At 35.9% G+C, this 26,257-nt stretch overlaps 1 protein-coding gene across 4 annotated transcripts in view; it reads right to left on the bottom strand.

The window, feature by feature from the left end:
* The window catches only part of NRCAM (neuronal cell adhesion molecule), a 148,987-nt gene that overhangs the window by 5,579 nt on the left and 117,151 nt on the right, over window positions 1-26,257 (bottom strand). For 2 of the 4 annotated variants that reach the window (XM_068997548.1, XM_068997557.1), the window contains 5 exons: window positions 25,158-25,362; window positions 24,874-24,996; window positions 23,684-23,860; window positions 9,750-9,881; window positions 7,465-7,543 (listed from right to left, as the gene is read on the bottom strand). In XM_068997548.1, the coding sequence (XP_068853649.1) occupies window positions 7,465-7,543; window positions 9,750-9,881; window positions 23,684-23,860; window positions 24,874-24,996; window positions 25,158-25,362 (716 nt within the window). Of the gene's footprint in view, window positions 1-3,823; window positions 5,664-7,464; window positions 7,544-9,749; window positions 9,882-13,371; window positions 13,525-14,572; window positions 14,699-15,214; window positions 15,281-22,583; window positions 22,620-23,674; window positions 23,861-24,873; window positions 24,997-25,157; window positions 25,363-26,257 lie in introns of those variants that run through there. The other 2 variants (XM_068997531.1, XM_068997540.1) reach the window with 2 other exon arrangements.

The following is a 26,257-nucleotide window of genomic DNA, read 5'->3' as shown; positions in this document are numbered from 1 at the left end:
TCATTTAAACAGGCTGTACTAGTCAAATGAAGACCAGGTCCTCCCTTTAAAATTATAACCAGTCCTACTCTCAGTGAAGACCTGCTTTCTGGGTAAGACTGTTAAGGAGAGAACATCGGCATATGGTTTGTTGTTTAATTTTAGGTGAATAACTTCATAATTCCTTACAACATGATACACAGAAATGAAAATAAATTAAAATTGCAATTTTATTATATTTCAATTGGTCATGAATCTCTGTGCAAATATTCTAAAGTATGACCCTAACCAGTATAATTCACTAGGTTGGAATATACATAAATAAATAATACGCAATTACTGTATTAAAAATATCAACATTTTTGTGTTTAATCCTGTGAAAACTTGATTTTCCTTTACAATTTAGAAAAATCTGAGTATGGGAACGTCTGCCTTGTGTTGCTCTTATGGTTTTCTTATTTATATTTTTGCAAACAAAGATTATGTATAAGACAAACAATGAAGAAATACTTACACAGTTGGTTGCATTGTGTATATGCTTTTTCTATATTTTAGTCAGGGTATGAATTCTACTATCTCTATAATTAAAACCAAAAAAACCTGCTGATTTACCCAGGAGTGTATCTGCATGGAGGTGGGCACTGGTGTGAGAGTACAGTCACAGCAGATGCAAACATCAAAGCTGAACCCAGGGATTCCTTCACTTGTTGCACTATATAAGTCTAGAGAGATGTTCTGCCTGGACTCTGGCAGTGGAAAAACAAGTGGGATTATCCAAGGTGCTTTACACTCCTGGTTCAGAAAAAGGACACATATGCCATGGTACCATTTTTTCTGTATCAAACTGGATTTTGACTCACAGATGAACACAATGTTTTGGGTGGAAGAGAAAGAAATTGAAGAAGAAAGAGGAAAAAAACCCAACAAATAGGAGAAGGAGAAAAAAGTGAACACATCAATGCTTTGTATAGCACTTTTGCTACCTTGGGAGTTCGAAACAGAGAAGGGGCTCTGGTGCTCTGGGGAAATGAATGTGTTATCTGTTGCCAAGAAGCAAACTGCAAAAGCTGCTGAATTGCATTAGGATGAGCTATAGAACACTTTAGGCTGTAGAATATATATTATATTGCCAAAACATGGTAAAGCCATAAATTTTGATACCGTGCCCACAAGGTTTGCCAAACTTGCTTACAACTGTTGAAAAAACTATTCCAAAATGCAAACAGGATAAATCTTAGCTTCCTTCAGTTTCTGTTTGTGGTTTTGCTTGCTTTTATACTTACCTAGTGTAATACTCTGATATAAAAAATAAAGTGCAAATTGGGTTGACTAAAGTTACAGTGGGAAATTGAAGAAGTTTTTGAAGTGTCATTTATGCAGTGCATATAATTAATAGTCAGAAAACAATACTAGGAGGGAACCAAACATGAGGTGAGAATGGGTATGAATTCTTTATTTAGAGCCATGGAAGTTAAGTATAGTCAAACTTCTACTATTTTTTGCTGTATAAATAAATTCCATACTAGTATCTTTTTAAGGATGAAAATTTCTGAATGAAGACTCATATGTACCAATCATTTTGAGAAGTACTTATATGTACCACATACACTTCTTTTCTTGCAAGAAAAGTATATAATATTAAAGCATATTCTAAAGGCATGATTAAAATACTATTCATTAATGATTACTATTATATGAATATATGTTTCTCTTTTCTTCTTAGTTTAATGAAACACATCAAACTTGAAGCTAATTATTAAGAGATAAGAAGTAGGAAGGTTACAGTAACATTAGTGCAAATAACAAATTTATTTGTTTAAAAAAATTAATTCCATTTCACAAGCTTATCAGTTATTGAAAGAAATATGTACCTTGAAATCTCCTTTCTTCTTTCAACTTTTCAATTTTTCTTCCTTAGATATGGGTACATGCAGCAACCAGTCAGAATGGGGAAGACACTTTTACGATGCCTCTGCAGTCCAGCAGGCAACTAGTTCCCAACTAAATTTTGCCACATTCATAGACATGCAAAAAGACTCAATATATGGTTAGCAATATACTACTTTTCTTTATAGCACAGCTGTCAGGTGAAAAGCAACATGAAACAAAGTAGGTAAAGCATTGTGGGCTATGAGACACAGAAAGTGGATGCAGAAGATGAAAACTGTTGACAGTAAATTTCTTTTCTGTGACCTCACATCAGTAGCCCAGAAATGTTTAAGTAAAAGCAATTGGGTAAAGCCACAGAAGTACCTTCCACTGTAGCTTCCCTGCACACTCCAGGAGAATCTCTGTCCTTATACCTAACAGATTTCTGCTCACACTCCTAAGTTATTAGGACTGTGCAGGTGACAAATATTTTCCCTGCAAACTTATGAACTTGTAACAATCCAGACTTAAACCATTTTACTATTTCTTATTTCGCTAAGACTTAAGCACACCTATATTAGTCTTCTGAGTAGTTTCTCTTTAACATCTCTCAATCTTCAATCCTGGCAGAAGCTGGAAAAACTGGATGATTAAGCTCTGGCTTTAAAAACCAACGTGTTGAAAAAGTTGTTGTTAATCACACAAGTATTCAAGAATTAAGAATTGTCAAAGAAATTACATGTGTGTAAATTAGAATACAGTAAGATCACTGCCAAATCCAACTGGACTATTCAGTTCTTCAGGAAGTCCATTGAGATAATCTCTTGTGCTGAAAGCAACCAAGCTTAGAATTACAGTGCTGAGGCACAAATCATGGCTAAGTCCCTGTGGAAACACACCTAAGCTGCAAGTTAAGTAACCACAAGAGAAAAAAACTACTGTTGTAGTTACAGACTACATTCTCATTGTTAATCAACCAAGAACAAGAAGGAAGAGTAATATATTATTTAGCAATCCCAGAACTCTCTGCCACAAAGTCTCTCATAGCCTAGAATTTTAGGAAAAATACTCTGTGTGTCAAAATATTGAAGAAAAGAGGCAAAATAATTCACCAAAATGTGCAAATATCCTGTGTTACCAAACTATCAATCCTACTACTGTAGTTGCCTTGTCCTGTTTCCTACATCCTGTTTCCTACATTTCCAACATTCTGCAGACTGCTGGACTTTCATTCTTCCCTTGTACTTGCTTGCTTCCAGTCTTCCTACCCATGAACCCACGGGTTTGCAGCTGTTGTAACTTCTTAATTCCTCATGATTTAGGGACCAGGAGGAAAATTTAGGCTGATTTATACACATACACTGACCTGAACATAGAGCTGTGGTAGTTATTCTGTTTCTTGCAGGTTCTTGGTGTAGACAATGACTGTCCACACTTTACTGTCTCAGTCTTCTACAACTCAGAAAACCACTGAGAATGCAGTGCAGATTGCTACAGGGCACTGTTTTCCCTTATCATGTAAAACTGAAGGAATCCATCCAGTCACAGGAACAACTGTCACTGAATCATTCCATGGTTCCTGAAACATTTGCATTTCTTTAAGCATTATTTCCTTCACTAGATCAGTATGGCAGAAAAATCTGATTTTGTCTAGTTCCACAGACCAGCCAGCTTTCCCACAGAAAGTATTCTCTTAGTTGAAGTTGAGGAGTGCAAAACTTCAAACAAATCCAAGCCATCTCAAGACCACTGGGAAGCCCAGAAATGAAATGTGAAAAAACTCTCCCCTAAAATTGAGAGCTATGATTTCTCTAGACTGTCTTAATTAGTCATTAAGATTTAAGTAACTTCATAATTTAAATCTTGAAACAACTAATTTTCTAAGCACTGGGTTTATTTGTCCAGAAATATTGAAACATTTCCATGTCTTTCACTCTTCTCAGCTCCTGAGAAACTAGGAAGCAAGTCTGTGTTCTTAAAAAGTTCCTCTTGATGGTCTGGTATCTCTCTGAAAGTGAGATGTCTTTTCATACTTGGCATGAAATGATTGTGAGACCTTATACTTTCCCCTCCCTCCTTTGAACTTTGGAGGAGAACGCAAGGAGCTCAGACACTTGTGAGGAGAACAGGAAGAGCTTCCAACAGAGCTCTTTTTTTTCATCTGATGTGAGGAGTGTTTGTGTTCTGAGAAATCCTTCATGATCTGAACTAAGGATTCACCGAACAGCTTGCCCCCTGTGTACGGTAAAGACAGCAGTTTACATTTTAGATCTAGCGATGAGCTCCAAGGGCGCAGCCAGAGAGCTCTCCAGGCGACAGTGAGGCACGCCACGTTCTTAACAGTGAGTCTAAGAGAATCCTCAGCTGCATCATGGATGAAATTAGCTGCAATTTTACACAGCCTGCGTTTCCTCTGCATGGCACCAGATGGGACCCATTTCTTTTTGAATCTCACTCGTTCTTCCTCTAACCATATTAGTAAAGCTTTAGAAGCGTAAGTGCAGTAGATAGATACTCCAAGCTGGGCTGCAACTAGCTTGAAAGATCTTTTAATTGCTTCCTCAATCTTTCTGTCAGTAGGATCTTTAGGGAGAGCATCCGTATTATCAGGCACTGACAGTACAGAATCACCAGTAACCAATGCTCTGTCTACCTCAGGCAACGTCCCCCACAAAGCAGCTTTATCCACTGGAAAAGGATAGAGCTTATGTAGGACTGCTGGGGCTTCATGCTTGGCTTCAGGATTACCCCAAATCCTGCAGACAAGATCTTCTACAGCTGAATGGATAGGAAGTGCATTATCTACCTTGCCTTCTTCAGAGGGGATAAGCAGTTCTTCTGAAGTGCATTCAGATTTGGAAGATTTTAGCATTAACACCCTCTTTATGTGTTCAAACAGGTAATTCTGATTCTCCATGTCAAATCTACGCAGAGGATCTGGTCCTTCTGGATCTTCTGTAGGGGACTCAGATGCCACCTCCCCATCTTCAGGGGCTGATTCAACCTCCAAGGCCTTCTCAGCCTCAGGTTTCCTCTTCACAGAAACTGTTTGATCTTTTAAACTGTCCACATGATCAGACTCAGAAGTCTGGGAACTTCTCTCAGATGCTTCTAAAGGAACCAGTGGAACTTCTGCAATTGGTACCCTGGGATGTTTTACTGAATGGGATCTAGCCTGTGCCACAGACGTTATGCTTTGTCTGGCTGCTGTCAAAGCATCCTTTAAGACAGTAGCCAGCTCAGGCAAGATTACAGATTTCATTAGTGAATTCTTTTCAGATTCAGAGAAGTGAGTAGTAGTAGAAGGTCTTACCTTCCTGTGGCAGGAGCTCTGAGTGTCTTCTGAATCTGAGCTGCAGTCTGGGGTCTGGCTGCACCAGTGCTGGAGAGAAGAATGCTGCCTTGCCAGTGAGCCACCAATTGAGTTGCAGCTGAGGGGTTGCTGGAAAGGGGATGGCTGTCCTGCCTGAGAATCTGAGCCCTCCTCCGACCCCATTATCTGTTGCTCAGAAGCATGATGTCTAGAGCCATGCCTGTACTTCCATTCGTCTGACCTCTTTTCCTCTTGGCAGAGGGAAGCAGAGACAGAACTAACCCTTGTAAGCTCTGAAGACTGCCTAGCCCTCCTCCTGGTGTAGGAGGTCTCTGATCTGGTGCTGGAGTATTGATCCCCTGACCTTCTGAAGAAGTTGGATCTGTCAGATCTCACAGACTTTGCTTTGGTAAAGACAGGGTCTGCTTCAGGAGAATTGGCACAGCTACCTTTTCTTTTCTTTTCCTGGTCCAGTTTCTTTCCTGTCCAAGCAGACATGGACCTGAAGTGATGAAAAAAGTTCAAAATACTCGAATTCCTAGATCTTTCAAAAGTTACATTTTTTTTCAAGGGAAACCCTATACCCTTTTTCCTCAAAGAAGCACCGCATCATGTGAGGCAGACAAACTGGGAACTGAGTGACTGCAGTGATGCTGGGCTGCAGAGAGGATGGCAAGATATCTTCTGTAATCTGACTGGTTGCTGCTGCTGCCCTGTCTCTAAGAAAAAAAGAGGAAAGCCCAATATAGACTAATTACACAGAAATACATTTTAGAAAGGAGTTTTTGCAGGGTACATAGAATTAACTCTTTCATGTGAACAAGTCTGAAAGCTTGCAATGCATCTGCCCATATTCACCAGACATAAGTGAATAAATGCATTATAAAATAATTTAATAAAGCTCTAGATCGTCTTTAGATTAACTCAAGCCACTTAAATATGGAGACATAAATTCAAATCTTGCTACAGGTCACACATGAAAGCAGACTTGAATACTTATTCCAGGCCTGAGAAAACATGTATTGAGGTCATATCATTTGTACAATTCTGTACAAAGGTCAGTTTCTGCTGCTGAAAGTTCCAGCAAGAACTGTATCAAGAACGAGTGGGGCAAGTATGCATAAAGCAGTATGCAAACTAGACTTTCCAGGAAAACTTATACAGTACTTTTTTAACTCTGCTCCCAAAGATTGCTTCACACCTCCCCTTTTATCAGTCAAATTTAGGTAATTCATACACACAGCTGTAATAAAATAATATTCCGAACTCATTAACCTAGGAACGGAGTTAAGAGAATTATTAAGAATTATTAAGAATAAACAGAAACTACTCTTTAGCATTCAGAACTGTACATCTTGTCCTGTCAGATCAAGATGTACATTTCCCTTCTATGAAGAAGCTATGGCAACAAAGTAGATCCTTCTTGAAAAAAACTGCTTTTTATATGTACATTTGTAAATGTCAAATGTTCGAAATAATAAAGGACTTCTACACTGCTTTTGACACAGGAACGCACTATAAAGTCTATTATAACACCCATGTAAAATATAATCATATTGACCTATTTAGAAAATAATAACATTATTTCTTGTACTAATCAAAAAACAAACTGCTTATTTAGTAAGCTATATTCATAGTTGTTATATGGAGAGATTTGCCAAGGTATGCTTTTGGTAATGCCACATTTGGCTAGACTGCATTTACTATAAAGGAAGAGAGTCAGGAATAAGAGCTGTGTTGCATGCTTTGAAGCTGCTTGCTATATATCTTGTACTGAAATACATGAAAGGGAGATTTGCTTTCTTGTAGGACACTCCTTCACCTCTGTGTATAACATCACTTCTTTGTTATTGGATTAGATGTTAGTACTGGCAGCCATTTTAAATACATTTGTTTTCCAGTCAACTTAACACCAGTTTGTCTTTATCAGGCTTCAGTTAGAAATTTTATTTTCAAAAATCATAATGCTCAACATAGTTCCCTAACTGAAAGGACACTGTATCTGGAATTTGAACTATCTGAAAGATGGCTTTGTAAATAAAGGTTCCACACTTTGACTTTCAAACACATACAGTTGTGTTTGAATCTGCTTTTCCCTTTGAATTAGCAAATGGCTTACACTTAGCTTGGATACTTTTTTTTCTAATGGTGTGGTTGAAATGCTATTTTTAGTTCTATATAACACTGGATACAGAATCTTTGACACGGAAAAAAAAGTTAGTCTTGAATTAATAAGTGTGATACTATATACAGTAGATGTGTGACAGGAACAGTGAACATGACAAACCACATAAGCTGCTCACCTGTATTCACCAAACGTTCCATCGTCTTCCTTCATAGGTTGTATTTCTGGATCAGCGTGTGCATCCTCCTTTTCCTTCACTAAAATATTTGAAATAGTAATAGTAATTTTTATCATGAAACTGCAAGATGAGAAAGTCTCAGACCTTAATTTCTCAAACTGATCAATTTGGCAGGAACATGGTTTGAATAAAACCAATTTTTTTAAATGGGGCCTTAGGCTATCAATTTTTTTTTTTTTAAGAAAAAGATCTGTTAATTAGTTATAGAATTTTATTTTTGTTCAAGTAGAAATGACTATGTCATTTTGTATTAGCAGAACTTTTTCTTTCTTTCATTTCTAGCACTAAAGAAATTAGTTCAAAATTTGTTTAAAATCCTACTAAAATAACTTATTTACTTATATTATTAATACAGCTATTTTTTAAACAAATTTGAATAATTTAGTTCTACTTAACCATGCTCTCTATTTCTTCTTGATATTCTTTTCATACTGATTGATAAAACTGAATCAGATTCACTTTTGTTCACTGTCAGTTTGTACATTTTCTGCTTTAATTTCATGTAGTAAGAATCCAGAGAATTTTGATTTTTTTTTTTCAGTATTAATAATTCTCAAAATACTAGGCATGGTTTGTTAATTTCTTCTTTTCTACAACATGGTCAAACCCAACACAAAGGCACATACACTGGAACCTGAATTTAACACAATTGTATCTCTTGCACATTCTGGTTTTAGGCTTAATCCTTTTTCACTGGTGGGAATAAATCCAGGCATATAACTTGTCCCTTTAAAAAAATAAATGTAGCACATTGACACAGAAACCCACTAGCACCTGAGGGGTCAGACATTTACAGATTACATACAGTCCTGTAAATTAAGATTGTTGACAGGATAAAATAATATACTGACTTTAAGAATTATATTTGTGGTTCTTCCCTTTGCCTTTTCATTTCTGTTTTTCTGGCATCTATTCAAATCTTTCCCTTGTCTAGCAGATACAGTTATACAATCCAATACACAATATCTTGTCTTTTATTCTGGTAATTTCCACACTTAATTTGTACATCATGGTACATGCCATTATTTAAGAGGATATGAATCATTCCTGACAGTGTTTACTAAGTCCCTAATTGCAATAACACATAACACCTTGAGATATATCAGGCTGCTATAATTTCATACTGAAGTGATTGATTACTTTCTACAAACCACCAGCAAGCTCATGATGACATGCAAAAATTATAATGAAAAGGAGTTCATAACTTCGATTTTCATAGATTTCATAACTTCGTGCTTTCCATTTGTCACTACCTGTGGAACAGTACATTTGCAATGACACCAGAAATAAGAAGTCACTGCTATAAACACCAGTACATACTGATTCTGGAAATCTTATAAACAGTCCAGGTCCACCTTTATATATGTGTGTGCATATGCATAGGTATCTGTGCATAAAAAAATGTATACTTTAAAACTAATAATTCTGCAGAAGCAGAGAAAAGGACAGAATATCAGAGATCCACAAAGTAATGAGAACCTTAGCATCCAACTGCCCTCTACACTTTTACTCAAAAACTCTGTTCCACCCTCTTCTAGATGGTGGTTCACTCCAAGTAAACATTGTGTAGTTCCAATTTTTAATAAAAAATTATAAAACATACTTGGACATTCCTAGACCTAATACCAAAAAACCCCTTATTCTATTCACCTCTTCTTAGAAAAAAAAATATTATAGAAAAAACGCCCAGCCTACATGAGGGATGGTGACTTCAAACTTAGCTGCAAAAATGCAGAAGCTGAAGATGACACAGATTCTGGGAAAGAACTGAAGGTATTGGAAACAACATAACATATGAAGAGATTTGTCTTATGACATGCATTCCCCGTACTTTAAAAAAACAGTGGCTATGATTTGGACTTTCTGACCAAATAAATTCTAATGTAACTCATGTTAGTGAATTAAACCCATCTGCACTGGACTTCACAAAGTGGAATGTGCACTAGTGGTGATGTTTCAAACAAAGCTCAAACCTCTCTAGAGAGGCCACATAGTTTATATGACCCTCCGGGAATGAAGAAGGTCCTGCTCTTATGCTGAAATAGATTGAAGTTTTCTACCAACAGGCAGATTGCTCCTGTCAGGTCCACCAAATTATAAGACTGATTTGCCATATACACAGTGTAAATGTAAACCAGCAGCAAATGTAATTTTCCAGTAAACCTGGGATCTGTCTTAATGGGTTACCAACAAATGAATTTTACTATCCTTGTTATATAGCATACCTGGATACTTGCCACCTTTATTCCTCCTTATGAAGCAAACAATCAGTAAAATCAAGATCAGAAGAGCAACAGCACACATAAGACCAATGAACCATCCTTGAGTAGCAATGTCTACCTGCCGGCTCGCCATTGCTAGAGATAAAAGAAGAAAAATTATGTTTTGCTGCATTTAAATGCTATGCTAATTCAGATAAATAGTAGCCAATATACAGCTCATTAAAGAATAACATTCACTGTGAAAAAGAAATAGCATTAAGAAAAACAGTGATTCTGTATTTTGTGAATATTTTCATTTTTCAAAATGTTTCCAAGTACATGTGCACAGAACTTACTTTTCAGTATATAAGAAGTCTGCTAACATTTAAGCTTAGCAACTACTTTGCAAAATCTACGCACATACTACATTGCTTTCTACAAACCTCAAAACTGTTCTCAACCATTTTGCATTAATTAAACTTCTGAAATGAAGTTGCAAGTTATAATTCACACAAACATGACAATTGCGTTCTCAAAATGAACAAAAAGCCAATAATCATTAGCTAATGCATTCCCATCAGTCTGAAATGGGGAAACAGATGGGTTATTCAATGGCCCTAATACTCAATTTCAACTAAAAATCAACAATGAAGCATTCTTTAAAACCTTATTAAGCATCATGGTTTCTTTCTTTCCTTAAACCCATACCTCATCCTACAATTTATCATTATTGCCATGATTTAGCCTTAGTGAGGGCTTAACACAATGCAGTCGGGAAGCCTTTCCTTGGCACTGTTTCTCTCCAAATGCTGACTCTAGCTGGAAGATAATGTAAATAATAAGCAAACTACAGGCACTAATAAGGACAGGAATTATCTGTGTGGTCTAGGATCTGGATCTCCTGGGCTCCAACACAGTAGGAGGATTGTTCTGATGAAGCGTATTTTCTACTCCACTGTTGGAAACTCACTACAGGCAACTGGACTTAGGATTTGCTGTTGGGAGAAAGTGGGAAGGGTGAGAGGAGTTAGGGATGCATGCTCCAGACAGAAGAAATTATGAAGTAAAGGAAGATGAACATCCATCCAAACCTATCTTATTCATTCTTCAGGTTCTTCTCCAGAGCCAAAACCCAAGAGTATGAAACTCTATGAAGAGCTGCCCAATAGACAGCCCATGTCTCAGTGCTGTTTTCTAGTTAAGGAGTCTGAGACAGGTACTTGGAAAAACAGCTGGTAATGGTCCCACATTCCTGAGGGATTCTATGAAAACACAAAGTACTTCTGATGTCTGGATACAGTACCTCCATACAGAAGACCAATGTGTATTCCACTTTAGAAGTACTAGGCTAAAATGAACTCTTTCTTTAAATGCTTCTTTTTGGTCTTACTGGGCAAAGCTATGACTTGATTTTCATTTAAATAATTCAATGCATTAAAGTGCCTGGTTATTATGGAGATACAATCAGATTTCTCAGCCCTTTTTTATGTTTTCTGTTTTTTAGAAACTGACTCTTATATGCACAATAATTTAAACTATTTTTGCATAAAAGTGTCTCCATGTTATACAAATATATCATTTATATACCTAGATATTTATACTTTTTATGCCACATGTAAACATACATAAATATATATAAAAACATTAAAAAGTGGCAATTAAAAAAATTACAAAGGGAATCTTCTTCTGAACTACAAATCAAAATAAAAGAAAACTTTGTTTTCACATTAAGGTTAAAAGTATTTTGAGGTTTGCACATCTGCATTCATAATAAGGCATTAAATGTTGTGTAATACATACTGTGACAAAATGCAAAAGCACAATTCACATTCAAATGTAGTAAGAAATAGCATTGAGCCAAACAACTCATGCATAAAAATATGCAAGATAGATGGGAAAGAGTAAAGGTGAAAACTTGCTTTATGCAGCTTCCTGTATTAACTTACTGCATTTCCAGTAGGAAAGGGTTTCTAGATCTCTGTGCATCTTTTAAAATGGCATATTTCCTGCCTATGCTAACCAAATTACTTGCTTCAGGTAGAAAAACCTTGCATCTTGGTGAACCACTAATGCAGGAGTCAATGCAGAACACTGTACTGGGAATGCCCTAAAAGATAAACCCACAGACTGTGAAGATGCTCCATAGGAATACTTGTCAAAGAAAAAATTGCGGGAAAAGCCTCATATATGAAACATCAAAGTTTCATTCCTAATTAAGGACATATTCCAGTGTTTGCCTCTTTGTCCACTCCATCTTTCTGCAGTGTTTAAAAGCTTTGACCTCGGCTGAAGACAGTGTGACATGAGATTTTTCTGTAAGAAATAGGCTGTTTACAATTTCATGCTGAACATTGACACTTTCCATTACCAAGAGGCAGAAAGGAGTGTCTCTAAAGTCCCTTCTCAACCTTAAGACTCAAGGGCATGAGTCAACATGACAGGGTAAGTACAGGAATCCTTATCTACTGGCTCAGTATTTTTTATGCAGAAAGATGCTTTTGTGAACATTTCCATTCAGCTTGTTTTGAATTATATTACAGTCTTGATCTTTGTTTACTGCTCCTTTAGTCTTTGGATGTGTATTTACGTAAAATTTTACAGGTAGGCTTTTGTACTACTAGCTGTTTCTGGCTCTGTGTTTAGACCATACATATTTGCCTGGCACTGTTATTCAGCACCAAGTTCTCAAACCTTCCTGCAACATGATAAACTGTGAACAGAAATGGAACAAAACAAAGCAAAAAAAAGGATGATTTTAGAAAGTGCTCACTTTCAAATTGGCATACTGATTATCTACTTTGTTGCCTGATAATTATTACATAATGTTCAAGTGTATTGTCATATTTAAATTACTTTCTTACAACATTCTGGAGTTGGTGGGGCCACTGCTACATAACTATGCACTGACCAAAATGGTTGGAATTAGCAGAAGTGGCTAACAAAGACAAAAATCATAATAGCTGATCGAGAACATGCTGATGACATGGCATATGATGACAACAACATATTCAGCATAACATCAAACAAACTTCCAATAGAACCTTTTCTCTGAGTGAAACTGGCAGGCTTTGCTGATTTGCGTATGAAGAAATAGGACTGTGATATGAACGTAAGGAACTTAAACAGCCTTACTGATTCCCAGGATATATGCATGACATCAAAACCCATATAAAACCAGTATATGGCAGGAAAAGAAAGATTTACAAGTAGGAATGTCTTAACACTGGTATAAATAGATTACATGAGACATCAAATTGAATCTGCACTTTCTGATTACACAAATATTTTAGCTCTTATAAAAAGAGACTTTGTTTAAGTACAGCCATCTAATTATATTAATTGGAAACATAAGAAATTGGTCATCTTTAGTGCACAGCACACAGATGGAGTGTGAGCAGGGCATATCTTGCCCCTAGTACAAACATCAGTAAAGCAGAGTGAATTGAAAGGATGGAAACATTTATAACCTACACATAAATGTACTGGCATTATTTAGGAGTCTATAAAATAATTTAACATTGCTCTATAAAAAGGAACATGCAAAGATTCTAGCTGCAACATCTCTTGGCTAGAAGCAGGTCAGCATTTCAGCACTTGGTCTACCACGATTCTGACTACGATACAGAATTGGTACAGTGTGCCTCACCTGGACCTGTCTCAAACACATCCTCTGAACTCCTAAAACCAGACAGGCCCTCAGCACCAACCCGGACTTTATATGCTGTTCCTGGTGTTAAACCCTTTAAGACAAAGAAGCTTCGAGAACCATTTACAATTTCTTTTTTCCAATCTTCTTTGCCTATAAAAATTTTAGGAAAACAACATGTTGGAATTTTAATTTTCTCTGTATTACTGAAAATTTCTAGACAGAATACTGACAGTTACTTGACTAAAGTTTGGATCATCTGAGAAAAATAGCTGTTCTCTCAAAAATAATAAAGTTATATAAAATTATGACTAATAAATTGCATGCAATATATTGAAGACGACGTTGTATAGTAATTATGAAATTATTTTAAACATTTGTTCCATTGTACTGAACAAATACAAATTTAATTTATTTTTAAATGCTTCTTGAACTTGTAATTATAAGATACATTAAAGTAGATTTTAGTCATTTAATTAAATGACACTTTTGCAGTTTCAGTCAATATTTACGTTGGTTAAGAAGTTCTACTTCAAAATCTGAATCTCTCTCACATCTTTTTTCTAGGACAGTATCAGCTATTTCTTTGACCAATATCCAGAAAAATGCATTTCTATTCCAATTAGCAGATTAGTCACCTTTAGTGATAACTTGAGCAGGATGGGGTATTTGAAAAGAAGTATCTTGCTTTTATTAGCTAACTTTGTATTAATTACCAGTATTATCCAAGTTTTAAATCTGGTTTTAGGCAATAAAAGAACACAAATTGATTTATATCTTATTTTATGGTTTAATTTAACAAAGAATATCTTATTTAATATTTTTTCTTTCCTGAATCAGGCATAATTTAGGAAAATTCTTATATCCCATTTTAATGCAAGTAATCATATTTTTGCACATGTAATCATTTAATGATAAACAACTTCATGCAAACTACATTTTTAGAAGCTCATGTTCAAAATAATTTATAAAATAATACAAAGGAACAAAGGTTCATATTCTATCTAAGCATCAAATACCTGCTAAACATTGGCGTTTATTAAAATGAAAATTATTTGATCTTCCTGATAAAATTAAAAAATAATTCTAGACATTTAAGAGCTATCATTAACACTGGGCCAATTTAAGACCCCATTTACTACAAAAATCTTCAAAAATACATCTCAAAACTTTAGCAGAATTTAAAGAAATGACTTCTTACTGCCTGCTACACCATATTCAACATAAAAGTTCGCATGATCTGGTCCCTCATACTCCCAACTGATATTGGCATAGGTCTCAGCAGCAGCTGTTGTAACATTTCTGATCCTTGGATAAAGTGGTTGAACTAAATACACAATAGAAAAAAAAAGCAGAATATGCAGTTGTGACTTCATACATTTTAAAAAAATATTAAAAGAAGTTACTATGTTAATTTAGACCGTATAGAGGGAAAGTATAGCACATTTGTCATTGGTTCCATTACTGGAAATTAGTGACTAAAGTACTGTATTTTGAAATTGAATCCCAGGCAGTTACTACACTATGAAATCAAAAACTAAAGTCTACGTACTCTACTGAGCATGCTCTGTACCACAAAAACTGCCTAATACTTAAAAAGTACCTAACTGCCAAAATTCTGAAGAACATTATTTCTATTAATCTGGAAGTAAAATGCAGACAGCTGGAAAATGAGAACACTGTCAGGGTAATGGGAAGTGGTAGGACAGAAGGGAAGTATGAAGGTGGTACGCTCCTCCCTTTATGGCACGTGGCACTGAATGGACTGCAAATGCCCCAAGTGCAAGCCCTTATAGGATTTTGGCTCTATTGCATTGATAATGATAAAAAAGGAAGACAATACCCTTATAGAATGTTGGACGGACAGTGTGCATGACTGGGGAGGTTGCAAAAAGGATTTCTGAATATCCTTCACCATCAGAGATAGTAGGAAAGAAAAAATAAAGAGTAAAAACACTTTGCATCAAAAAGTAGCAATTAAATACAGTAAAACCTTACCTGTTAAATAAATAACACATGCACATTCTAAAATCATGCAGGATTCAATCAGTTTTACTTGTTAAAATATGAAGCAGCTAAGTGATACACGTGTATTTGAAAACAAACTGAAGTATCTATGTACTGGCAGCTTTACTTTCCCAGGACATTCCCAAAATCAGCTTTTGTTAGTATTATGGATTCATGGCCCCTTTAGACATTGGAACACTACACATCAGATATTGGAAAGCCAATATCAAAATACTCTGATGTGAAGGACACAAATCACTGGAATGCAAGGAGCTGCCCATTTTAAGGTACTGTGTCTTACTGCTGCCACCCTGGTCAGACAACAGTACTTTTCACAGAGAGGCAAAATGCCCACATCTATGAAAAGAAGAGCTTCTCTCTTCAGCATCCTGAAATCAGCCACTTCTGTGCTCATACCTTAGTTCTTTGCTCAGCTTCAGCTGCAGTTATGCTTGTTACAAAAGGATATGTATCTCAGTATCTCTGCTTGCTTAATACTAATAAAAAATAGATTTTAACAGTTCTAATGCTGTAACAGGGCAGATACAAAGAGGATGCTCCTCAAAGGTATGAAATTAGTTTTAACTGAAAACACCTCACTTTGCCACTGACTTTTCTATCCTGCTAAAAACGTATTCCATTAGAAGCATTAAAAATGCTTCCCAGAGGACCATGAAACATCAGAGATAAAAACCTTCTCTCAGTAAAGAAAAATGACAGAATTCCAATGGCTTCATCTATACAAGAAAATAAAAGGAGTAAATCCTGTTATCAAGGCAAGAGGGGCTGCACAGAATTTATCTATCCACTTAAATTATTTTCTTCTTCTAACAGGCTGGCTTTGTCCATATGGCCAACTGGAAAAAGTTCAAAGTTATATGCAAAGAGAAAATGTCTTACTTGGGCCCCTAGAACAGATGAAATAATATGAGTACAATTTTTAGACAACTGTAGTTTCTGAGTATTTTTTAAATACCTAAATTATGCAAATTTCATCAGTTCTCCTGATAATGTATTCTGATTATTACAATGTTTTACAAACTAAATTTTTTTATCCCCATATTTGCGTCAAATTTTTCTTCTTAACCCTGTTCCAGTAGTATTCATTCAACAATTCAATCTGTACTACTCCCCTATCTGATGTCTTGTAGCTAAGTTGTGCTTATATATAATTTCTTTCACCAACCAAAATAATAAGGAATATATTATTTAAATAATAATGAATAGATTTATTTCTGTTAAAACCATCTGAACAATAAAATATAGAAAGCACTAGATTTAAAAAAAAAAAAATCCATCTAGGTCTGTAAGTCACAACAACCACCCTAAGGAATACTAAAGCCAGAGCTGTCTATGGGAAATCTAGCATGTAACCATATACATTATGGTAATGCAAGGGGATTAGATTCTGTTCCCCTGTGCCACTTGGAGGTAGCAAGAGGGAAGAATAGCAGTCTCTAAATTTAGGAGGGTGCAGAGTTTGAGATTGCAGACAGGATGTATAAACTTCCTTCCTGATTTACACATAGGAACAGGTGTTTGTTTCAATAACCATCTCAGCACTTTTGCTGTGCCAAGAAGACAAGTGGTTTGTATCTGAAATATGACTTTGTTTCATTAAATTGTATTTTCTCAAAGCCACATTGTCCTGGATTTTGGTCTTCCACGGAAGATGTCTAATTAGCAGCACAACCATATGACTGATATTTGCCACAATATTAAAGACAGAAAAAACTGTTAGCAATAATCTGTTATACCTGGGCTGCAAACAGATGCCACAGCATTACCCCTAACTTCTCCCTTCTCATGCCTGAGCACTTGGGGATGAAGGAAACTGCCTCATCTTCCATGAAAGACTCCTAACCAGTCTTATCTTGTGGGGTATTTTTCCATCTCCAAATTCCAGTTTCGGCTCTCATTAAAGAGTTACCTGCTGGATTAAAGTATCCAGTAAAAGTCTTTCTGTTCATATGATTGCATATAACAATCAAGTTGGCTCTGAAAGTTACCTTAATTTCCTTGGTGTCTTGATTTCTAAATCCTCTCAAGTGACTGATTTATGCTATTATTTATCAGATACACTCATATCTGATTCTTACCAATAGCTGTTCGTACAGATTTACCCACATGTAGTATTTGGTCAGATTTAAATTTTGTGGTTTTTTACCATTGAATACAGTGCACCAGGAAATTTGTTCAGTAGAAAATTTCTTTACAAAATCATTATTTTTGCAATTCTCCTCTTTTGCACTATTGCTTGATCTCATTTGCCATCAGGCCTGCAAAGTTTTATTAAAGTCTGTTAAAAGTGCCATATTTGCAACATGAAGACATTAAAAGACAGCTGATGGATCCTGTGGTGATGAAATCTTAGAGGTGAATTGGTTACAACATTTAAAGTTGTCTTCAACCTACCCAGACTGTCTTCTCAATCACCACACCTCTAATTATAATTAACCTCTCAGCTCTTCAGTATGTTTCCCAGCACTGTTCACAAATGGCAGATGTGTAATTGTCAGCTGGCAGAAGCTCCCAGCGTGTGCAAGGGCCAGTTGGGAAAAGTGGGGGGAGAGGGGCAGGCAGAAATCTTTGTCCTGGGGAGCAGAGCACTGTGCTCGTTATCTGTCACCATGCACCACACTGTGCAGCAGTGCTGGCAAAAGCATCACTCTAAAAACCATGGGCATGGACTGTCAGTAAGCTACAGGTTTTATACAGACCTGCTCTTATTCGGCTACCTCTGGCAAAATTCAGCTTTTTTATTCCTGCCTCGATACAATGCAAAATGTACTGGAACTTCTGAGTATGGTTTCATTCCTGTAGTACCATATAAAAGCATTTGCCAATTGCTGAGAAAGAGGCCTAGGCTCAAAGTAAAATTTTCCTTTCTCTTCAAATTAATTCCAGTGCTTTTTTACTGGAGTTTTTTGGTTGAGTTTTATTTAATTTTTCAGCCTTTCAGGAACATAGTTCCTACAAATAACAGTTATACCTGGGCTGCAGAATCAATAGAATTTAATAAGACACGAGATCAGAAGGTATTTTGACAACAAATTAGGTACTCTTTCTCAAGATTTAATCCAGAAGAACAATAAATTAAATAATCCCCAAAGTGACTAAACTTTAGGAATTTTCATGGAATTCACCTGATATTCAGGAAAAAATATTGGGTAAGTGACAAGAAAAAATTTGAAGACCAGTGTAAAATGGAAAAAAGTCCCACACAAAACAATATATTGTAGACAATTATTTAAAATGCATACATAAAGAGAAAAGTTCATTTAAAGGAAAAAACCCACACATGCCCAAGAAAAAATGAAGGACGAAGGTAATAGATTTTGCCAGAGCCTGTCAGATACAGAAAAAGGGTTTACTTTTCTTTGCCCTTTTAACATTCATAGTATGAAATTCAAGCTTTAGTATAACAGTAGGAGTAAATTCCATTTCTGGCCGTGAGAAATGGGCATTAGTCACTTCTGAGATTATTTAGGCCAATTGCAAGAGCATTTCTGTAGTGTAAGAAATACAGAAGCCAAAAAAGAAATGCAAAAAGTCGTGTCACTGATGAGCATGTGGCATGACATCTACAAAGCAAAAAGTATTTGCAGGAATTTTTGCACAGTGATAGTACTAATTTTCTCTAGTCTAGCATGCAAAGCATCAGCATTGTTCCCAGCAAACTTAAAAGAAGACAAAGCAGTGGTTCTGCATAGCAGGCTGTACTGAAAGAATCACACAGACACATAATTGAGAAGTCCACAGGGGGAGAGCGGCTGAAGAAGCAATACAAAAATACTACACTTAACTTGACTAAAAAAGCAGCTTGAAATTGTTAGCAAAAGACATGGAGACATTATGTGAAATGATTCAAGAGGGAGAGAAAACAGATGGTGGGCAGAGAAAATTATTTAAAGAACTGCATTTTGTACAGAATAAAGAAAACTGAGATGATCTTCTACAAAGAGATCAGAGATATGAACTCAGTTTTGACTGATTTCTAGCCTGTGGTTAAGAGCTACTTATTGGTGATTTAGCCAAAAACCCCAAAAGAATAGCTTCAAACCCAGAGGACAGACTGCTAGTTTTTCTCCCTTGTAACAAAAGAGAGTACTATTTCTCAGTAGTACTTGAGATAGGAAGTTCACATGAAGAAGACAGACCAGATAGAGTACCAGTGACAGGAGGCACTAAGTACAATTAAAGGTTACTGTGACCTCACAAACTTATTTTCATTGCATTTCAAGACTACCAGTTACCAGTGTCTGCATGCATGCAGATTACAAGACCTTGCTTGTAAATATAAATTTTGACTAAATAAAAAATAAACTAAAAAGTGAAATGAGAGGGCTTGTGAAATGAGGCTGACATGCCATGACACTTCAGCTTACAACAAACATGCACCCCTATGACTCTTAACCAGCAACTGTCATTCCTACCACTGGACAAACTGGAATTCTCTTCCTTCCTCTATAGGGCAGTTATTTAAAACTTTTAATGGAAAAGGACAGAAAAGACTTGACTCCCATGATCACCCGAGTCACTTTCCAGCTGCTACTATAATTATTTTATATGTAATTGAGTTATTTCCCCATTTTTCTCACACCTCTGTTACCTCATGCCTGTGGTTAGATGCCAATACAAAAATGGCAATACCAGGGCATACTGAGCATCTAACATTAGGTATAATAAATTCTGTTTTACATATGAAGTTTCAAACGTTTACAATATAGGTTGCAAAGAAAAAAAAATCTGTTTTCTTTGCAGGACCATTAATTTGATCAATTTTAAGTCATTCATAACATCAGAGTATTAGAAAGGAAAAATGATAGTGCAAGTCAAATAGGAGTATCAACTACAATAGGATAGCTTTTCCATCTAGTAAATAACATGTCTCATGATGTATTGTGTAGGCTTGCAACAGTAAAAATATTGAGTCTATTAAGATCCTTAGATTTACCACAGAAATATATCCCTCTGCACTTTAATTTATAGTTTTACTCTGAGAAGTGAAATATGTCCCAAGTGGCACAGCTCACTAAGGTTTAAATTATTTTAATTCCTCCAGGACCATGTGTTTAATGTATGTGGCTGGCCAAACTGTGGGTCTTCAGGGGCAGCTATCCAGTAGGAAACACCGAATACAGAAATTTCAGTTCAGCAATTTAGGCTGGCTGAATCTAGGACCTAATGTCTGCTGATCTTCCAGGATCAGTGTCTTCAAGCTCAAAGAAAAAGGATAATTACATTTTCCTGGAAAGTTCTGCCCTTCAAAATTAAAAACCTGATATGTTTTTGATAGACTCAAAAAGGTTGGGAATATCTAAACTTGTTTTTGGGTCCAAATTAGTAAGAACTGTAAAGACATAAAGGCCCTCCTGCACTTAAAAGGGGAAGGGAAGTTCACTGCTGGGTACAGCTTCTTTTTGAGTGGGCTGAGCACTTCTATCTTCCAAACCCACCCACTCATGAGACCAACTAATTTGGCTCTTGATACTATGATCCTCTTTTCCTTATTCGTGGTTGCTGATCAGTAGTGAAGCAGTTAACACGGTAATGTAAGTAACCACTGAGAACATTCATCTCAGACCTGCAGCAACTCAGATGTCCTAACAGATGTCATGGCTTTAGTTCCATCCTGTTTGCAGATCCAAAGTCTTCTTTGCAATCGCAAGAGCTACATGCTACAGGAATATGTGAAAACTTTGAAACCATAAACAACATGGAACCAAACAAAGACATCTGCTTAGTTTTCAGAGAATCTGAAATGACAGCTCTGAAATGTGAGCTGCTCCAGCTGATCTTATAATTAAGATGTTTTCTGATAGCCACAGACTGTGATACAGCTATAATTAGACCTCAGTTTCACACAGAGAATCCATTTTTCCTTGCATGAGTTTTCAGAGTCAGCTATAAATAATGAGAACTTAATTTACATTTCTGCTGTGCATGTCCAGGACTAAAGCCAGTTTGATTGTTCCAATCTGTGCTGACTTCTCAGCTACGACTAGACTAAAATAGTAAGCAAGACTTGTCATTAAAATAATTCCAAAACTTCACACACTTACCAGAAATCCATCTGATATTAGAATACACTTAAATATACATATAAAAATATATACTATATATGCCCAAATGCAGGCATACATATATTTATATATTGTCAGATTTATACCAGACTGAGTGAATGAATTTCTTTCCTATGGCTGCTATCATTCACAACACATGATAACCAAGTGAAAAGAAGTTATATGTAAAACACCTTATGCTGTCTCTTCCAAGTTTATAAATATGTTGGGTATTTCATGTACAGATTTTGATTTGTGCTGGTTTTGGTCTGAGAATCTGAAGCACAGGTGTTCATGAGTGTTAATGACACCTCTGTGATTCAATGACACCTCTGTATAGAGACACATTTCTGAGTTTGAGCTACCTCAGGACAACCTTTGCTTCTGACAACGAAGGTACCAAAATTCATAAAAACTGTGTGCAAAACTGCATCACAAAGAACTAAATATTACCAAATTCACTAATAAGGATGATACTAGATTCTACTCACTGAAATACCCTCAAGTACTCACTCATAAGATCTGTGAAGCTACAACAGTGGGAAGACATTTGCCTGTATATTCAATCTGATACTCAAACTGAGAAGTAGACAGAGGGTACTGTCAGTCATCTGTACCCTATGCACAGTTGGCTTGCAAATGAAGTAAATGTGTTCAAGTGGGTAGCATTAATCCGCAGTGAGAACAAGAATGCAGATAGTTTTTTGAAACAAACAACAAAAAAATGCACATGGCACAAGCAGTAAATGAATCTCCTTTGCAAAACTGCTGTGTTTTCTACTCCAGCTAATCAGTGCTAGTGCACCTGGATCCTGAATATTTATGACAGTGACATACATCTGTTAAATGTTCAGAAATAATTAGACTTCGCTGAAGCAAAGCTAATGAATTCCCCTGGAACTCTGTGGCAAAATAAACAAATGAAAGGTATTAAAAAGCATTCTGGATTCCTTAAAAAAAACCAAAAAAACAAAAAACAACAAACCCAAACAAAAAAACCCCACAACTGTTTTCTTCCAGCACTGATTATACTTTGTAGAAAAATGTGTAGTCCAAGATTTTCTGTCCTTACCACTGTAATTTACCCATTTGCAACACTGCAAAATCCACACATTAACAAATCATGCAGTTTCATTTTACCTTTGCCTGCACCTACAGCAGGATGGAGAATACCAGCTTTAATGGAGGAAAACAAGAATAGGAACACTATATAATTAGATACAACACCAAAGGAAACATACATACATAAGTTCATTTAAAAAAGCATGCAGACTAGATAAAATATATTAATTCAAATAAATTAGAAACAATCCACTTGTGCTGAACACTGACAGACTACTACAAGACAAAAATTAACGTACATGCATTTACAAAATTTTATTGCTCGTGCTTGTTAGGATTCACGATTTAAAATAAATGCAGACATAATGCTCTGTCAGAGAAATTGCATTGAATGCCAACTCACCTATGGCAATTCCAACATACCATAATTTTACTGAGCATAAAAATATGTGAAAACATGGTACCAAACTAGACTTAATATTAAGATGATCAAAATGAAAAAAAAAAGTTCCAAATTTCCTGTTTGTTTTAAATAATTCTTATTTTATTAAGCAACCATATTTAATTAAAAAACAACTTTAACAAAGCTCTAGAATGGCTATAAATATAAAAATAAATGGTGACTTGGTAGTTTTTAAATACTATACAGTTACTTGGGACCATAGATGATGAATTTATTTCAACAGTTTTACAGTTTTTTGCCAGCTCTGTGAAAGCAATTTAGATTTCACAGAAGCTGTTGCATACTTCAAAAAAGAAGTAACTTCCTCTGGTCACAAACCTGCATCATTCAAGTATTTTTCTCTGTGACCAAAGCTGGTCAATGATGCAGAAGAGGTGAATAGACAAAGAACACTAAAAATGTAAAGTTACATGAAACTTGAAGACCAGAAAGGCCAATGTCTGTCTGAGAGCTTGTGAGTTTATGTTAAAAGAAGAGGCTTTACACCTCTTTGGGGATTCCCACTACAGTAGGAAATATTTGCATGTATTTTCTTTAAAATTATTTAAAATACTGTATTAGTGTATAATACAGTTAAGAAAGCCCTAGAAAAAAAATCGCCAGGCCCTATTTCCTTAGTGGAAGGAAGCAATAGCAATATTTAGATATAGATGTTTAATACAATCTGTAGTGGTTTTTAAACTCAATGGACTTTCCTTATACATACCCATCTTACCTTCATCCATAATTGTTACTGCTTCCTCAGTTATCTGACTTCCTGATCCAACTGAAGTTTGTGCGTTAAAGTAAAACTTGTACCGGGTGCTGTAATTTAAATTTTTTAATATCAAGCTGCTCTCGTTGGCAGGAATTCTTATCTCTACCAAGGGACCCAATTCATGTGTGTTGTTGACTTGTTACAAAAAAAAGAGAAAGAAAAAATTAGGAAAGTTGTGTACCCTGTCATTGCGTTAAAAAAGGCTTTTCTTGGCTTGTATGTATTTTTTTTTGCTTGTCTGCTGCATCTACACTTTCAAAAGAAAGTCACCTTTGTGTAAAATCCAACTGGGAGATAGGGAGCACCAGCAAGTTTTTTAAGATCAAGTTCCATTCTCATAAATATCTGAATCCAAGGCAAATGAGTTCACATCAAATCATCTGAACTTATGCAGAATTGAAGCCCTGATCATTGAAAAATTCTGACACTCTAAGTTCAGTATGCTTAGGAAAAGAAAACACTGAAGCTACTTGTGTCTAATGCCAAAGAACAGTGGAATTTGGTAAGTGGAAGAAAGTAAACTTCCTTTATCTGTTCCATGCATGTGAAACTTTTTCATTTCCAGTGTCTCTGCTGACAAATTTCTGAGCTAAGTAAGCAGTTGGGATCCTAAAGAAATGATTTAATAGCTCTGATATGAGTAAATGACACATTTATGAATTTTTCTTTTTAAGATTATAATATAATGAAAGTTGGAAATGCAGACAATATAATTGGACATTCTTTGATTTACTTCTAATGAAATTTTCTCTGCAGTTAGATTATAGAACTTGTAAGTAGTAGTATCTTGCATCTAACTTGGATGCCACTTGCATGTAGGACTTCACCTCTATTTTTCTGTGAATGTGGTTTGAAGTAATAAAAGTAATAAAAATGCTAACCTTGTACTTCAGCAAGGAAAGTTTTCCAAATGCAGTTATCTATATTATCAAAATACACTGCTCTTTTTCAAACTTGACATTTACAATGCAATCATATCTTTTGTACATTATAAATTTAACATAATTTTTTCTTCATAAATGGATAATTATTTGGTAGATATACTGCCTAAATTAGAGTTGTATCACAGAGTCATAGAATGGTTTGGGTTGGAAAGGACTTTAAAGATCCAAAATCTAACCCCCAAAATATATTCATATTTAACTTACTTGGCTGAAACTTCAGTGTATATGATGTCAAAACACCATTTGGATGGGTGGGTGAACCCCACTCCAGAGTCAGAGAGTCCAATGTTGGGTTAGTAATCTTCAGAAAGGAGGGTGAGCTAGGAACTTTTTTTAAAAGAACACAGAATAAATACAAAGTAGATTAATTTAAGACAGGTCATGAATTATTAATTCTTAAGAATATTACTGTATCGAGACAAATTATTATTTTATGAAGCCCAAGTAAACCCCATTTAACTTTAATATCTAGGTTTTTCATTTCATACCTCCTTCAGGGGTCTTAAATACTTTGTCTGGGCTTGCTGGTCCTTCTCCTTTACCATTAACAACTCTAACATTCAGCTTGTAAGAACTATAGGGCTCCAGCCCTGGTAACATTCCAAAAGTCTTGTTTCCCCTGAAAGTCAAGATCTTTTTTTCTACATGTCGCCTACTCCTTCTGGATAGACTCTGCACTTTCCAGTAGTAAACCTAGAAACAAATTAAAAAAAAACCTACAGTGAGTGCTTAGCTGTTCTGATTTTCTGAATGCTGAGCTTTTCCATGAGTGTCCATGAATTACAGGTTGGAATAACCACAATTTTAATAAGCTCAGGTGAGACACAACGTAGAGCTTTCCTGCTCCAGAAGCAGACCTTGTCCAGAAACAGTCTACACAACTGGGTGCAGAATACCACTCGCCAGTTCTGCTAATGCTCAAAGCCAGTTTGACACAAGTTCTGGTTGGGAACTGCATTGGTATGTGATCATTCTCCTGTTACCCAGTCTATCTGAGAGGCAGAAGTTATCCAGTCTTTCAGTAACATGTCTACAGGCCTTCCAAAGCAGATTTGTACTTTGCCTCCTTGTTAGGTCACATCCCCAACCATGCTATTCCTTGATGTGGGATTACCTTTAAATGGGGAAGAAACCAAAAGATTTGACTGTGCTGGAAAAACACACAAGTTCTGAAATGACTCTAAGGTAACAGTATTGAAATGATCTCCACCCAGGGACAGGAAGACTGTTCCTCCAATTATGTGACAATTTGATCAGATGAGAAAGCTGATTCTGATGTCCATTGAGCTGACTGAGTTTCTAAGAAACTCCATATGAGCCTCAGAGGTACTTTGCACTCTCTTTACTATGCAGTCTCTCTACCATGATAGCTCGAAAGATATTAATAGTTGCCCCTCCAAAGACTTGTGTTACTCCTAGGATTGTCACCTTCAAATACATAATTGTTTATTTTTCACAGCATCGTTTGCATGTACATATGATCACAAGCTAAATGATTAAGAAATGTAAATGAATAAAAATCTGTTTCTATTCAGGCCAACTGCAAAACACCTCCTTAATTAAGGAAGCTGGGATGTCACATAGGAAT

Source organism: Aphelocoma coerulescens, chromosome 1A, assembly GCF_041296385.1.
Source record: "Aphelocoma coerulescens isolate FSJ_1873_10779 chromosome 1A, UR_Acoe_1.0, whole genome shotgun sequence".
NCBI lineage: Eukaryota > Metazoa > Chordata > Aves > Passeriformes > Corvidae > Aphelocoma > Aphelocoma coerulescens.
This window is presented reverse-complemented; position numbering and strand designations above follow the sequence as displayed.